At 37.7% G+C, this 14,869-nt stretch overlaps 1 protein-coding gene across 1 annotated transcript in view; it reads left to right on the forward strand.

Annotated features, from left to right (window-relative positions):
• EZH2 (enhancer of zeste 2 polycomb repressive complex 2 subunit) overlaps nucleotides 1-14,869 on the forward strand; it is a 29,579-nt gene that overhangs the window by 13,068 nt on the left and 1,642 nt on the right. The window contains exons 8-16 of the mRNA XM_082479512.1: nucleotides 2,471-2,562; nucleotides 3,517-3,757; nucleotides 4,177-4,346; nucleotides 4,722-4,816; nucleotides 10,846-10,886; nucleotides 12,046-12,171; nucleotides 12,548-12,726; nucleotides 13,556-13,651; nucleotides 14,239-14,320. Coding sequence (XP_082335638.1) covers nucleotides 2,471-2,562; nucleotides 3,517-3,757; nucleotides 4,177-4,346; nucleotides 4,722-4,816; nucleotides 10,846-10,886; nucleotides 12,046-12,171; nucleotides 12,548-12,726; nucleotides 13,556-13,651; nucleotides 14,239-14,320 — 1,122 coding nt within the window. The remainder of the gene's footprint in view (nucleotides 1-2,470; nucleotides 2,563-3,516; nucleotides 3,758-4,176; nucleotides 4,347-4,721; nucleotides 4,817-10,845; nucleotides 10,887-12,045; nucleotides 12,172-12,547; nucleotides 12,727-13,555; nucleotides 13,652-14,238; nucleotides 14,321-14,869) is intronic.

Below are 14,869 nucleotides of genomic sequence, written 5' to 3' on the forward strand. Positions count from 1 at the left end.
TTGATCATGGCTTGCAAATGTTTTACTTTTCTTTTGCATTGATGCAAAATTATTTTCCTTGTGGTATGAAGAGAGAGTAAAACAGTTGGGGGGGGGGGGGGGGGAGGATGACACAAACCCAAACAAACCAAAAAAACCAAAACAACCCAACCCTGAATTAATGCAGTTGTATACTGTGCAAATTTAAAGATGCAGTGTTGAAAAATATGGGGTTTTTTCCCCTCCCTGTTTGGGTGGGGGGCTCTCATCACCTCATTGTTTCTTAAAAGCTGGATAAAGATGGAATAACTTGGCATTAAATGCCAAGCTTTCTTTGTTATTTAGCATATTTTACCTACAGAATGTATGAACACTTCAAGGATATGTGAAACATATGAGAACTGAAATACTGCATAAAAGCTTTTAACTGTGGGGGAAGAAGGAGTGCTAATAGCAACAATATGCATAAATAACATTCCTGTACTTCCTTATAAATCATTTTTACATATCTCTATGTCCACATGTGGAAAATTGAAGCTTTTTTGTGTTTCCGGACTTATAAAATGTTATATATTTCTCTGGAGAAAGTGATGCAATATTTAATTAGTGATACTTTTATATCGTTTATACCTTTTTAAGAAAGCCTTGGAAGAATACATTGCTTACCTAAGGTTCCCATGTGCTGCTGTCATTAATACAGGCATAACATTATAGAATTTATGATTTGATTTCCAGCGCACCTTCCCTTATGGGAGGGGACCATGAAGTGATGGTTCCAAGATGGAGTGTTTTCATCAGAGAAGCTGTCTTAAGAAGTGCTCACCACCACTCATCACCTTCCCCACTGGTGTCAAAACAAGTGCTTGTGGAGCTACGCTGCAAACCAGATCACTGAAATGAGATTTGCTTTTAAAAACTGTGAAAACATATGTGAGCTCTGCCTACAATCTTAAAAAGGGAAGGAACTGCATTTAAAAAGTCAGTCTTGAAAACGTAGTGACCATTATAAAGAGGAGCCTTGTGCACAATCTAGAAATAAGAGGAGTAGGAAAGCCTGTGGTGGTGGCTTATTGAAGGAGAAGGCTGTGTGTGGTGTTGGTACGGAACAACCCTTATGGATTAATATGGGTAAGAGGGGAGGGATTTCTTCCTTCAGTTTGAACATTAGCACTTTTTATTCACTGATTGTTGAAAAACTTAACTGTAAGTTACAGTTGCTTTTACAGTGCTTTTACAGTGCTTGGGAATCATGCATTTTCAGACAGGTGTTTTGTAGGCCTTCACGGGGTGTTAGGAAACAGACAGCACTGAGTAGTCTTTTTTTTTAAAAAACAAAACAAAACAAGCCATTCATGCATTCTCCATTTTTGTTCCTTGCAGTTGTGTATGCCACTGTTAGCATGTTAAGGGGGGGGGAAGTATTTATGGATATCTACATATACTAAAACAAAAAAATTCATTCCTTGAGCGTAGAGGATTTTTTTTAAAAAAGAGAATTGCAGAAAACTGAGGCTATTTCAGAAAGCTCCTAGTATAATTTGGGAACATGAGTATATGAGTTTGTGTGAGAGTGTAGCTGCAGGTTCTCCAAGCTTCAGTTAAGTAAGAGATATGGAAGAGTTCCCAAGATATCCAGTAAAACGAGGAAAATAAGTCTTTCTGAAAACATCCTGCTGGGAGGCAGGGATTGCACAGGGGGAGAGCTGGTAGACATGAGCTCTGGCAAAGGGAATGAGTAGGCAACTCTGCCATCCTGTTACAAAGGTGCTCATGTTGCATCTGTCACATACCCAGTTCTGAGTCATCATTCTGCAACTTACACAGAGCTATACAGAGTCCATCAGATTCATGAGCAGACACTTCTCTACAACTTGCAAACTTAAGTGTGGATGTTCTGATCCATAGGGACTGTGTGACGCTAACTTATTTTTACCCTGCAGCTGGGATAGAGGAACGGAACTCTTATTACCTGTCAGTTTAGTTGGAGTTCTGATAAACTAAGAGAGTAAAAATGCTTATGTGTCCTTCTCATTAACAAAAATGAAAAGTGGGTCCCTTACCTTTCCAAAGTGCGTGGGGTTGGATTTTTTGACAAGACAGAAATTGAACACCTGAATCTTCTGGATTGAGAGATGATCATGCATTAGTAGAAGAAGCCCTGAACAATTCTGTTTAACATGGTGATGGAAGTAAAGTCTGTTTTATTTGTTGGGAAGCAAGTCTTCCTTGATATATGAAACAAATGTGATGATTGTCTTCACTGATGTAAATGGTCATATGCAAAACTTGCCCATGTGCTGTGTCTGTATTTAAGTGGTAAGTCAATGTCACTAGATGGGTTTTATTTTGTGTTGTTTTTTTTTTCTTTCCTATTTGTTATAATTTTTATTCTGGCTTTAGTAAAGTCTTGTGCTTTGGATACTGTTTGAGGTTAGGTATTTAATGTATTTTTTATATTAAAACTTACAAATATGGTGTTTTGCTTCAACAGCATTCCACGCAACTCCTAATACTTATAAACGAAAGAATACAGAAACAGCATTAGATAATAAGCCTTGTGGACCGCACTGTTATCAACATCTGGTAAGATAATTTTATATGTTAGAATTCACTAAGGGCTAGTGCTAGCTGCAGTATAGCAAGCCACACTTAGTGTAGGAACATGCTGGATCTATGACAGTGCATATACTTGTGGGCCACCTGCACTCAAGTCAGTTTGTGTGAAAGAAAAGAGTTACCTTCCAATCATCAATTGAAAGTAGCAGTAATTTTTAGCTCTATTAGGTGTAGCCTGAGATATTTGTAGGGAAGTAAGATTATTACCTCCTAATAAGGTGTTGCTGCTAGTGTGTCCAATCTAGTCAAAGAACTGGGTCTTACAGACTTAGCTCTCTTGCAAGTTATATCACAACTAAAAGCTATGAAGGTTTTTTGGTTTGCTGAAGGCGAATTCCATCCAGGATTTGTGCTTTTAAGAAATAACAGGATGGAAATTAATAAAGTGAAATCCTTAGTAATATATTTTTAAATTTCTCTTCATGCTTCCCCTGAATTTTTTAGTATGAGAAACTGCAATTTTCCAATCCAAAAACTTGCTACGCATTGTCATAACCTTTTCCACTAGAAAACAAATTACCAGTGATTGCATTTTAAAAAATGCAGAATGCATATTGTTTAAGTGCCATGTGCAAGAAGGGTTCTTGTATTTTGAAGGGTATTCTTTGTGGGAAATTCTCATTTTCTCTGTCATTTAGGAAAATAGAAATTTACTACTGAATTATTTTTCACTTGGCAGCCAAAATGGAAGTGGAACTGAAGTACCGACATAAATACTGTAGATTTATTTTTTTTTTCCCTGATATCAAAAGTATTTATATTCATGGTTATATTCATGGTTAGAGTACATTTAACTGGAATTTCTGTGTACATGATTAATTTGTAGACTATCGCAAAGTTATACAGCGTGCAAGTAGAATGTGTTCTCCCCCAATCCCTGACCACAGGTGAAAACACTACATTGTAATGTTTTGTGTTTAGGAAGGTGCAAAGGAGTTTGCAGCTGCCTTGACCGCTGAACGTATAAAGACACCACCAAAGCGCCCAGGTGGCCGCCGAAGGGGAAGACTTCCAAACAACACCAGCAGACCCAGCACACCGACAATAAATGTATTGGAATCAAAAGACACAGATAGTGATAGAGAAGCTGGAACTGAAACTGGAGGAGAAAACAATGATAAAGAAGAAGAAGAAAAAAAAGATGAAACATCCAGTTCCTCTGGTAAGGCTAGTCAATGGTTCTTTATTCAATTAGCTGCAGTGCTTGAAAGGATATAAAAACCAACAAGTTGAGCCACACGATCCTAGAAACCACGTATGTGAAGTGTATGGAACTGAGTAAAAAGACAGAGTAATAATATAAGTTTTATCAAATAGAACCCTGTAAGAAAATTTCCAGATTGTCTTGATTTACATATAGCAGTGAGATCATGTAATTTCATTAGCTGCTGTTACCTGAATTTTAGCTTCTTTCAGAGGTATGTGAAAAGTGCTGTTTTGTTGTGGCACTCAGATTAGGAAACAACAACAGAAACCTGGGCTATTTTTAGCTACTGTTAATAATTTAATGTTTTTAAGGGCTGTGTAAAATTTTGGAAACATAGCTTTACATTGATCCATACTGTCAATTATTTAATTCAGAAGCAAATTCTAGGTGTCAGACACCGATAAAGATGAAGCCAAATATTGAGCCTCCAGAGAATGTGGAATGGAGTGGTGCAGAAGCCTCGATGTTTAGAGTTCTTATTGGCACCTACTATGACAACTTCTGTGCAATTGCCAGACTGATTGGGACCAAAACGTGCAGGCAGGTAAGAAGGGAAGCTACTTACTAAGGATGATAGCATTTTACTTTTAAAACTGAAGTATAGAAATACTAGTACTGATTAATAAAAGATAAAATTAATTCATTTTCTTGGTTTTCCCAAGAATGCTATGATCCAGAATTCATGCCACAAATATATAAAAGTTAGTTTTAAAGCTGTTTTTAAATTAAATTTACAGGAGGTTTAAATTAGTCTGTTCTTAAATGACAAAAATAATCAACTTTTAATGTATTGAAAAGAGACTATGACTGGATATAATCTGTAAGTTGTTGGTTGGAGGAAATCATACTAACTTGGAAAATGAGCAACTTTCTACTAGTGAAAGATTTATCGTGGATGTATTATGGTATCTCTTGTTAGGTGTATGAGTTTAGAGTAAAGGAATCTAGTATTATTGCTCCAGTCCCTGCTGAAGATGTTGATACTCCTCCCAGAAAGAAGAAAAGGAAACACAGGTAAATCTGTTACTAAATAACCTTAGCATAACAATAAATTGGAGATACAGGGAATCAGAACAGAAAATATTTTGGAGGAAAAGTCATGCAACTCTTCTCATTTTGCTTCCAAAACCAAAGTTTGCAGCAATAAAACAAAATGGTGTTTTGGTTTCAGACAAAAGTCTCACCCCATTGGCAGGTATAACCTTCCACTTCTTTTCCCCTCTCCCTTCTTTTTAACTTCTTTAACAGCCAGATTCTTGTTAGCAGATTGTTGTAGGTGTATTGCTGCAAGTAGTCAAACTAGTTTAGATTAGAAATACTCCACACAGTTTGTTATAACATTCAAGATATTGTGGTATAGTTTTGTTTGCGGCAATAAATATTAAATTTACAGGCATCATAATGGGATTCAATAATGATTATATGGTATTTTGTAAATTAAAACTCATGTTTTTTTTTGTGATGAGATGTATTCCATTAAGATTCAGATAATCCGTAAGCAAAAATGTTGTAGTAAACTAGTAGGATTGCCTTTTTTTTCCTTTGAGAGACTATTCCTTTGTAGCACCCGAGTTTCATTATCAACTAGAACTTCACCTAAAAAAACAGGTTAACAACTTGTTACTTGAAGTGAAGCTGCAATGAAGAACAAAATCTAGCTTTTTCCTGGAGCAACAAAGACCGTCTGAAAGAATTTCTGTTGAAATTGTAAACTTGGTGGCTACTGTCTGTCAGTGATGAATTTTTCTTTGAGAATCATGAGGTCTGAAAATGCAATTCTGTGTTGATTATTTTTATTCCCAGGGGTAAGAACATAGGAGATAAATTTTCTTGCAAATTTTCAGTCAGCTTTTTCTTTCTGCAAGCAATAAGTACACCTTTTTCCATAAAGATTCCTATTTCTCCCTTTAACTTTCCTTTTTTACCCCCACGTTTGTTCTTCCAGTTCTTCTCCCATCAGTTCTTCTTGCTTCTGTCTTAGCTTGTCTAAGTATATTTATTTTTTCCAGGCTTAGTGAAATTCCTTATACTGGCTCAAAGATACTGTTGACGTGGAGTAGAATGTTTCTGCTTTGTAGCATAGAGGCAGCCGATGTGAGGTAGGAAAAGATTCAGTGAGCATCTGGAAGAGATTCTGTTCTCAGCAAAAACTATTGATTTGATGCTCTTGGCACAGTTTTCAGGTTTTGGGCATTTGGTGGGTTTGGCTGTTTAAATCCAGCTTTATTAGCCATGGTGCAAGTTTGGAATATGCAGTTGGAAATTAGCTTGCTTTCAGATTCATGCAAACTGCTATAAAAACGGTGCCACTACATCTATTTGAAAAGAGCAACTAAAAGGCTCAAATGTATTTGGAAGCTGAAATGGATTGTATGGTTACCAGGTTGACATTGTTTTGGAGGAATTTTGAGACTTTTGGTTTGGATTTTTTTTCCAAATAAGTAAAAGCCCACACCACTACATGGAATTTCTTGATGTTATTTTGTTCTTATTAGTTGCCAGAATAAAAACTTATGTGGTAGCAATTTAGTTTTGAAATGCCTTTGAATCCTTTTAACTGTCATTGAAGAAAGGAGATTATTTTTTTTTGTTTGATTTCAGAGAATATGAGGCAATCAAGCTGTCTCCATTCTTCTGTGTGCAGTACTCTTTTTAAAAAGGAAAACCTTTCAGCCCACCTACATACTACTGTAACCTGAGCACTCTCTAAAGATGTCACACAACTAGCAATTGGGAAAACCATCTGGAAGTCTTTCTGTTTCTTACATTTCTTTGAGTTGAGTTTACTCGCTCCTAGAGTAAATTCAGTCCTAGAGCCAGGAAGGCCCTTCTGTCCTGTTTGCACTTTTCTGTTGCAAGGGACTTACTGGTCTGCAGGTTTTCCACATGGACATGTGATAGACAGCCTTTGAGCAAAAGCAGCATTCACCAAAGAGAAGAGCAGCAGCAGCAGAAGGCTGCTTTTAATGGCCTCTCGTAACTGATTTGATAGCAGATTTTCTTACAAGACTTTGCCTATTTCCCATACAATCTTGGTGCCCGTATAGGCATACTGAGCAAATAGCTGGTAAGACTACACCCCTCTTGGATAGTAAAGGATACTCTCTTCCTCCTTCCAGTGTCATATTTGTTAGATAGTCGTAATAAGGCTGATCAATAAGAGAAGACTTTTTCTACAGTTGTTTTTTGGAGAGCCAGTAAATGTAAGAGCCTGTCCTATGTATCGGAGATTAACCTGGCAGTCTGTGAAAACTATGCTTTGCTGGAGGAGTAAGTACTTTGCATAGAAGCCAATAGAAAAATCTGAACCAAGAAAGAATTCAGAAAAGCATGAGCGTATGCTGGAGGGAGAATACTTCAGTACTGTTCATTCTCTTATGTGTCTGTTTTTCTTCAATTGCTGGGAGCTGAGTTGTATTTGCTTTTAACTAATCAGCACTCCTTCCTCGGGATTGGTGTAAGGATCTGTTATTGATTGTAGAGCCATGTACTGCTGCTTCTTGAATATTTTTGTTTTCCTTTCCTCCCTCATTCCCTATTTGGATGTCAGTTTACTTAGTAAACTTTATTTGAAAGTATTTTCTTTTTTCCCATTTCCTCATTTTCTTCCTCCTGTCCCTACCTATACACGGAAACAGTTCTTTACGGTGAGGGTGACAGAGCACTGGAACAGGCTGCCCAGGGAGGTTGTGGAGTCCCCTTCTCTGGAGATTTTCAAGACCCACCTGGATGCAGTCCTGAGTAATGTGCTCTAGGCAATCCTGCTTTAGCAGGGGAGTTGGACTAGATGATCTCTAGAGGTCCCTTCCAACTCTGATGATTCTGTGATACCTTCTACTGGACTGATGTTCACTGCATATGTTTGAATAGCTTACAGGGTTCTGCCTAGAGTTCAGGGTGCCTTTTTATAGGGATTTAAAGTCTCACAGTTAACAGGCAAAAGGTGCAGCTGAGGCATTGGCACAGATATTCTTACGTGCTACCTGCCTGGAAGGCAGAGTCTTAGAGTGGCAGGGAGGCTGTGGATAAGATATGATTTAGGAGACTGAAAAGAAGTCTTTGAGTGATGCCAGAAAATCAAACACTGCAAAGACTTAACTACATATATTGACATAATTGGCACGTATTTTGAATTTTCAGTGCTATTTCTGGTAGCAAAGTATCCCTGTGCAGAGAAAGAAATGCTAGTGTAGCTTCTTCCAAAGAATGTGTTTCTACTGCCTGATTAGCTGATACCAGTGCCTTCTAAAAACACTGGCAAAATCTAGCAGGTTGTTATCAGAGAACAGCAATATTTTTGACAGCTTCTGTCATAATGCTTCTGGAAACACTTGTTTTCTAAGCTGGCTATCGTGCAGATGTCAGCAACCAGATGTACAAATCCACCTGCTTGCTTGGAAATTTGCTGCTGAGTTTCCAATTTTTTTTTTTTTTTTTTTTTTTTATGAAGCTTAAGTTGCTTTTTCAACTTTCTGTCTTTTCCTTGTCTTTGCATGGTGCATGGGACCAGATCTTGCCTTTTGTTTCTGGTTGAGCTAGCAGATTATAGGCCAGATAAATAAATCGATCCACCTATAGTATGGTACTCATTCAGGCTTCAGCTTTGTGCACTAATCAGGGGAACTTGCAGTGCTTCCTGGCAGTTTTTGAAAGTTACAAGCCAATGAATGTACTACTTCATTGTGCTAATCAAACCTCCTGTTGAATTGGTCAGTTTTGGCAACTTACTTCATGTTGTCTTCTGTCATTCCCCACAATTCATGCTCGTGCTATGAGTCTGCAGCCCCTTTCTTGCCAGGCTCTCTTCCTCCTGTGACACCAATCTCTTACGAGAGTGGCTAAGCTGATGCCTTTGCCATTGTGACTGCCATATTTAATTTTCTATCTATTTTGAGTTGTTAGTATTGATGTTTTGTTGATTGTGGCAATCTTTGTCATATTCACGTGACCTTGTCCATACAGTCTATACTCTCCCATAGAATCCAAAAAGACTCAGGTGGCAACTAGTCAGCAAGTGGCATTTTACTTTTGAAGTATTAGGATAGTGCTTAGCAAAAAATTTCTGTACTAATTGCTAACGAAATGGTGTTTTAAGAAGTCTGTCCACAGAAAACTTTTAAGGGTTTGGTATGCTAGTAGGTCCTGAGAGACAAGCTTCTTGAAAGAATTGTTCAAAAATATGGTATATGTTACATTTGCCGAATACCAGCCAGACAAAAAAGATAAGTAGTTTGATGTGCATTAGAGTAATTCAAGTCAAAATTGCACTCCTTTCAATTATAAGGCAACTGTCTTCTTACAAAGAGTCAACATCTCATAATTCATAAATAGATGTTGGTGGCCTTTTTTTCTAGAGTGAGTCAGTCTTAATAGGAATGTCATCTATTTATTACAGTGTTCTGTAACGCTGATTGATAGTCTTTGGGTTTACTCCCTCCCTTCAACCTCAGTTACTTGGACAAGTTTGCCTCTGTGGGTTTCTACCTAGTATGGTTCCTTCAAATGCTTGTAAGAAAGTTGGCTGTTGAGCACTTAACATTAAGTATAGTGGTAAAGCTTTACAGGGCAATTGCATACAGAATCTTCTTTACCTAAAGCTGTTGTGTGTGGTGGTGGTGGGGGAGCACACCATTTGGTTAAAGTAGAAATCATGCTTTTATGAAAGAAGTAGCAGCTGAAAAGTCCAGGAGATATTTTTCCAGAGTGAGAACAGTGTTGCATTTACTGAAGGGCAGGATGACTTTCTAAGTATTCTGTACTGGGGATTTTTGAGTATATGTGTTCACGAGTATTTTGGACTGCTAAGAAAATCTGCACGGAAAGTGAGGTTGCTAGGTGCAGCCAGCGAATGAGTCTTCTCCCATATTTTCTTAATGTTGCTGTATGACACACTAAGAAAGTCCAAGAAGTATAAACTTAGAAAATCCTTAATCCAAATTATTTTTTTATGTTGGTTCGAGTGCTAACTAAAATGCACACAATTGAAGAAAACCTAAAAACATTGATTTCTCCTTTATTTTTAAGGCTACTGAAATTTAAGTCTGATTTTTCCTTTTGGTATCTAAGGTCCAGACAAGTGTTTTTGCTCGAATCTTTCTGACACAGCTTTTCATGGAATAGTAGACATTTCATGCCCAAAGATCTTACAATCTGAAATAGATACAAAATAAAAAGGCTAATTGTAACTTGCAAGAACTTTAAAGTATAGTGAGTTATGCTATGATAACCAAAAGCATGTTATTCTTCAAACAAACAAAAAAACACCACACAACGAAAAATCACACTTCTTGCAAAAGGAATGCTTAGCTAAGCTAACAGAGACAGAGGACACTGAAGAAAAACTGTAAGGACGTAAGAGAAAGGCGTTGTAGAATTTGAGGTAGAAAGGAAAAGGCTTAGCACAGTACCACGAGTCAGAACAAACTGGGGAAAAGTGTGTCCAGCCAGAAGTACTGAGGTTGCATCAGTGTGGCTGTACCAGACAGATGTGATCTCCTGTTGCCATACTCTTGGAGCTCAGCAGATTAAGGGTAATACCTGGCTGTGATCTGTAGGAGACAACCAGTGTGGTGCTGGGGCCAAGTCCTGCAAAGCGAACAGCTGACAGACCTTCACTCCCCTGTTTAGACACGTCCCTCTGTATCTGCAATTCTGTATCCTTCCTTCTACTGCTGCTGCTTCTGCCTGCTAGAAGCAGCTCCAGCAGCCTCCTCTTTGCAGGCTTTCCTTCAAGGCCATCTGAATTTAAGCATCGCTCTAGCCTGGGCTGGGTGGGGGCTGCTCAGCTGTACAATCCTGGGACTAGAGAGTGGTTTGGGGAGGGGGAGGGAGCAGCCTGCAGAACGGTGATCCCATCAGCTCCAAGAGACTGGGACAGGATGGTTCTGCTGTAACCACTTCTGACTTGTGTGCAATTAACAAATGTTCACGTTACCAGAAACTTTTACATTTTAAGTCAAGTGTGGGTGCAAGACGCAGCTTTCCCTGCCCACTGCAGGAGGAGTTCCCGTCAACTTTCTTGTGTTTGTTTTGTGTTTTTGCAGGTTGTGGGCTGCTCATTGCAGAAAGATACAGCTGAAAAAGGGTTAGCATCTTTCCATTCAATTTATGTCGTGAACTTTTAAGATCCTACTATTGCTTTTTGAGTTTTGTTTTTTGGGGTTTTGGGTGTTGTTTTTTTTTTTTTTTAATGTTAGTCCATTATATACATTCCATGGGGAGCTAGAGATTATAGGGAAAATAAAAAGAAAAAAAAAAAGCCCTCATTACACATATTGTAGGGACAAAAGGTACCGTTCAGTTTATGTAATTGGAAGAGCTCTGTATAATTAAATAAAAAGGGAAGGAGGCTGAATTTACAATCTTTTCAGTACAGCCTCATTCAAGTACAGCAGATAATAGTATTAACCATAGGAGCTGTGGTAAAAAGCAGCATTGGTGTTTTTTTTTTGTTGTTGTTGGTGGTGTTTGTTTTTGTTTTTTTAACCAGCTTATTTTAGAAACAGTTATCGGAAAATTTCTTGAGAGGGTTCGGACTTCTAGCAAAGTAAATAATTGGTCAGTTTGTCTCTCGGTTTTGGTTGCTGATTGTTAACTTGAGCATTTTTACGAATACATGCAAGCCCAACACAAGCCCAGGCTATATTATATATATAGCACCAAATTCTCTAAGGTGCTTTATAGCTAAAGCTCTAGACTTGTCCCTGATAGTCCCTCCTTGACTACAAGTTGTTAGTGTATTCTCTACTGGAAAATTGACTTGGGAAAGCACAGTGGTATAATGACCAGGTATTATTTGCCAGTGTATCTGTTTGAAGGTTGACTGTTGCTCCAGAGTAAATATCACTTTGGGTATTTGAGCAAATTTACTTTGCTAAATAATATCAGTGTTATACTAGAACATGTTCATACAGGAAATTATACCATTGTAGTTTTGTTTTTCAGTTTTCCCACAGTAAACAGTTTTCAGCTCTGAATATTCAAAGCAGCTGAGTAATGGGAAGAATGAAGTGCAGTAGGAAGCAGGGAACTAATGGTGACAAACACCTAACTAATGTTACAGTTCTGGTTTGGTGTCTTTTGGGGTTTTTTAATGCCACTCATCGGTTTGAGGTTTTTTGTTCATTTTGGGGGTTTTCTTAGTTAAATGAATAAAAAGGAATTTCTACTTTAAAGAGTGAAGGGAACTGTATATTGTTTGTTTGCACCTTTCAACTTTACAAAATGTTGCTATTTTTATTCAGATGGGTCATCGAATCATGTTTACAACTATCAGCCATGTGATCATCCACGTCAGCCTTGTGATAGCTCATGCCCATGTGTAATTGCTCAAAACTTCTGTGAGAAGTTTTGTCAGTGCAGCTCAGAATGTAAGTAAAACATTTAAAAGCTATCTGTACATTTCTTTCACTGTCCCAACATCAAACACTGTATGAGCAGTCTGTCTGTACTGCACTGTTTGCAGGAGCAGCAAATTGTGTCAAATAGCGTGAGAAGGAAGCACACGTTCAGTTTAATTTGGCCCTCTTAATAAGCCATTGAATGAAGTCAGGAACAGTCTTCATACTTAAAACTGAGGAAGACTAAAGTAAAATCAGGGAAGGAAAGAATTTGCAGTACTTCTTAACATCCTATACAGATATCAATGGCTATATTTCTTTCTGATATGCTATAATCTGCACTGTCTTAATTTTATGGTGTACTTTTTCATACTTGCTTTTTTGTTTTCCATATATTCCTTTGTAGGCCAAAACAGGTTTCCTGGATGTCGTTGTAAAGCACAATGCAACACTAAGCAGTGTCCATGTTACCTAGCTGTACGTGAATGTGATCCTGACCTCTGCTTAACATGTGGAGCAGCTGACCACTGGGACAGCAAAAATGTTTCTTGCAAGAACTGCAGCATTCAGAGAGGATCCAAAAAAGTATGTAGATAGTTATACAGCTGTATGCTCGTTGCCTTAGTTTTGAGGCATTTTCTTATATTTTCATGCCAGAGAATGGAATTTGCCTTCTTGCTGTCAAATGAAAGCAAACAAACAAACAAGAGGTAGCTGTCACTTAACTTGCTGTTAAGCTCTGTATACCTTTTGTTATGTACCAATTAGTTACTGTATTCTGTGTAACACTGCAGTAGAATATCTTCTTTTCCCCATTCAAGCTTCACTTGTAATTTGCAAATAGGCTCCTGTTTTAAAGTGATAGCTCATCAGTCTTTTTCCCTAGATCACCATAAGGAAGTTTGGCTCAGACATAGATACTGGCTATTTCTACCTTTAGTTGTTGATTCTAATGCACAAACTTGTATGCAGTCTACCAAAGATATCTTGAAAGCCCATTCAGCTCTGTTAAATAAATTAGGAAATAAATCTCGGTTCTGTTCTGCTTCGGAACATCTTCTCACAGACTAGTTCAGTCGAATACTGAGCTAATTAGTAGTGGGCTTCTGTCTGCTGACCTTTCTAGTTTGAAGTCCCTAGTGCATATGTTTTTATGTAAAACACCCTCATTTCAAGGTTAAACTATAAAATTTTTACTGGTTTTTAAGTACTTCAAGTGTTTTTTCTTTCATGTACAACTTCTGATCCACAAGCTATAATTTTAGAGTGCATTTGATAATTGGAAGAATCTGTGTTTGTCTTCTCTCCTGGAGTCCTAGCATACATTTCATTAAGTGATACAATTAAAAACAAAACAAAACCCCAAAAATCCAAGCCAGGCATGTCTGAAGTTTTTGTTTTTTCTCTCCCATAGCACTTGCTGTTGGCACCTTCAGATGTGGCAGGCTGGGGAATTTTCATCAAAGATCCCGTACAGAAGAATGAATTCATCTCTGAATACTGTGGTGAGGTAAGGATGGAGAACACTGGTTATGTATGAGCTTAATTGGTGAAGTTCTGTGTTGGCTAGGGACTGAGAGATTGTCTCTAACTTGGAGTATACAGCTACTGTTGTCAGAGACTCCAAACCCAGGAGCTAGGTAGTTGAAATGTCACAAAAAATTTGACATACATTCTTGTGAGAATCACACTGGAATGTCATTTTTATCTTAGATGTAATCTCAATTCAGATGTGCCTGGAATTTTGTGCAAAATCATTTAGTATAGTACTAAAATTCAGTAGACGATTTCACTAAATCATGTTCTGTAGCAATAAAACCCTGAATCAGGTATGCAGTCTTCATTTTGATATGAAAAGCAAGTCTTTTTTTCTGTCTGCTCTGAAAGAACTTATTTATGCTAAGAGCAAACCATGGTTATTTGGTAAGCACAGAATGCTTGCTGAAAACAGTACTTTATGTTTGGGAATATTTTCAGTCCCAGAGAATAAAAAAAAAAAAAAATTTTCTTTCAGAATGTCTGGGGGTTTTGACCTTAAGCTGCTATGATTACAAAAAAACAAGAGGTGGTCTTTTTTACAAGTACTATTTCTTTCAGATTATTTCTCAGGATGAGGCAGACAGAAGAGGAAAAGTATACGACAAATACATGTGCAGCTTTCTTTTTAACTTGAATAATGGTATGTACTAGTCACAACCCTTGCAGCATAAACAAAGTATGTGTGCTCACCATTGTGTTCAGCCCTGTTCTTTTGCAGGCAGCAGGTAACATTTGAGAAATATTTTCTTCTGCCCATCTTTTCCTAGCAGTGTGTGGATTCCTAACATTGATAGCTAGTGCTTTTGCTTTTTTTTTTAAATTTTTCCTCCGCAATGCTAGTCAACTGGATAGTAGCCGACTATACAAGATGAGTTGAGCAGTAGAATTTCATGGAGTAAGATTATGTGCAAGCATTAAGTAAAGTAGCCTGAAGAATTTAAAAGGCTTGCTAGGTATTGTCTGAAATAATTTTACTGTGGCTTAAATTAGCAGTAAGTTATGATGGTTATTTTGTGTTGGGGGGGAAAAAAGCCACACACAGACATACAGCATGTGCCTACTGCTACTTGAAGAGAAAAATATAGACTGCACTGTGTCGAGTGTGAAATACTAGAAAGGAGGAGAAAAAGCTGTTTTATGTTGATGTTGACTTAGCATATTTATAGAGCTTGTCCTTGTGGAATAAAGG

This window comes from Vanellus vanellus, assembly GCF_965231255.1.
Source record: "Vanellus vanellus genome assembly, chromosome: 2".
In the NCBI taxonomy this organism is placed as follows: domain Eukaryota; kingdom Metazoa; phylum Chordata; class Aves; order Charadriiformes; family Charadriidae; genus Vanellus; species Vanellus vanellus.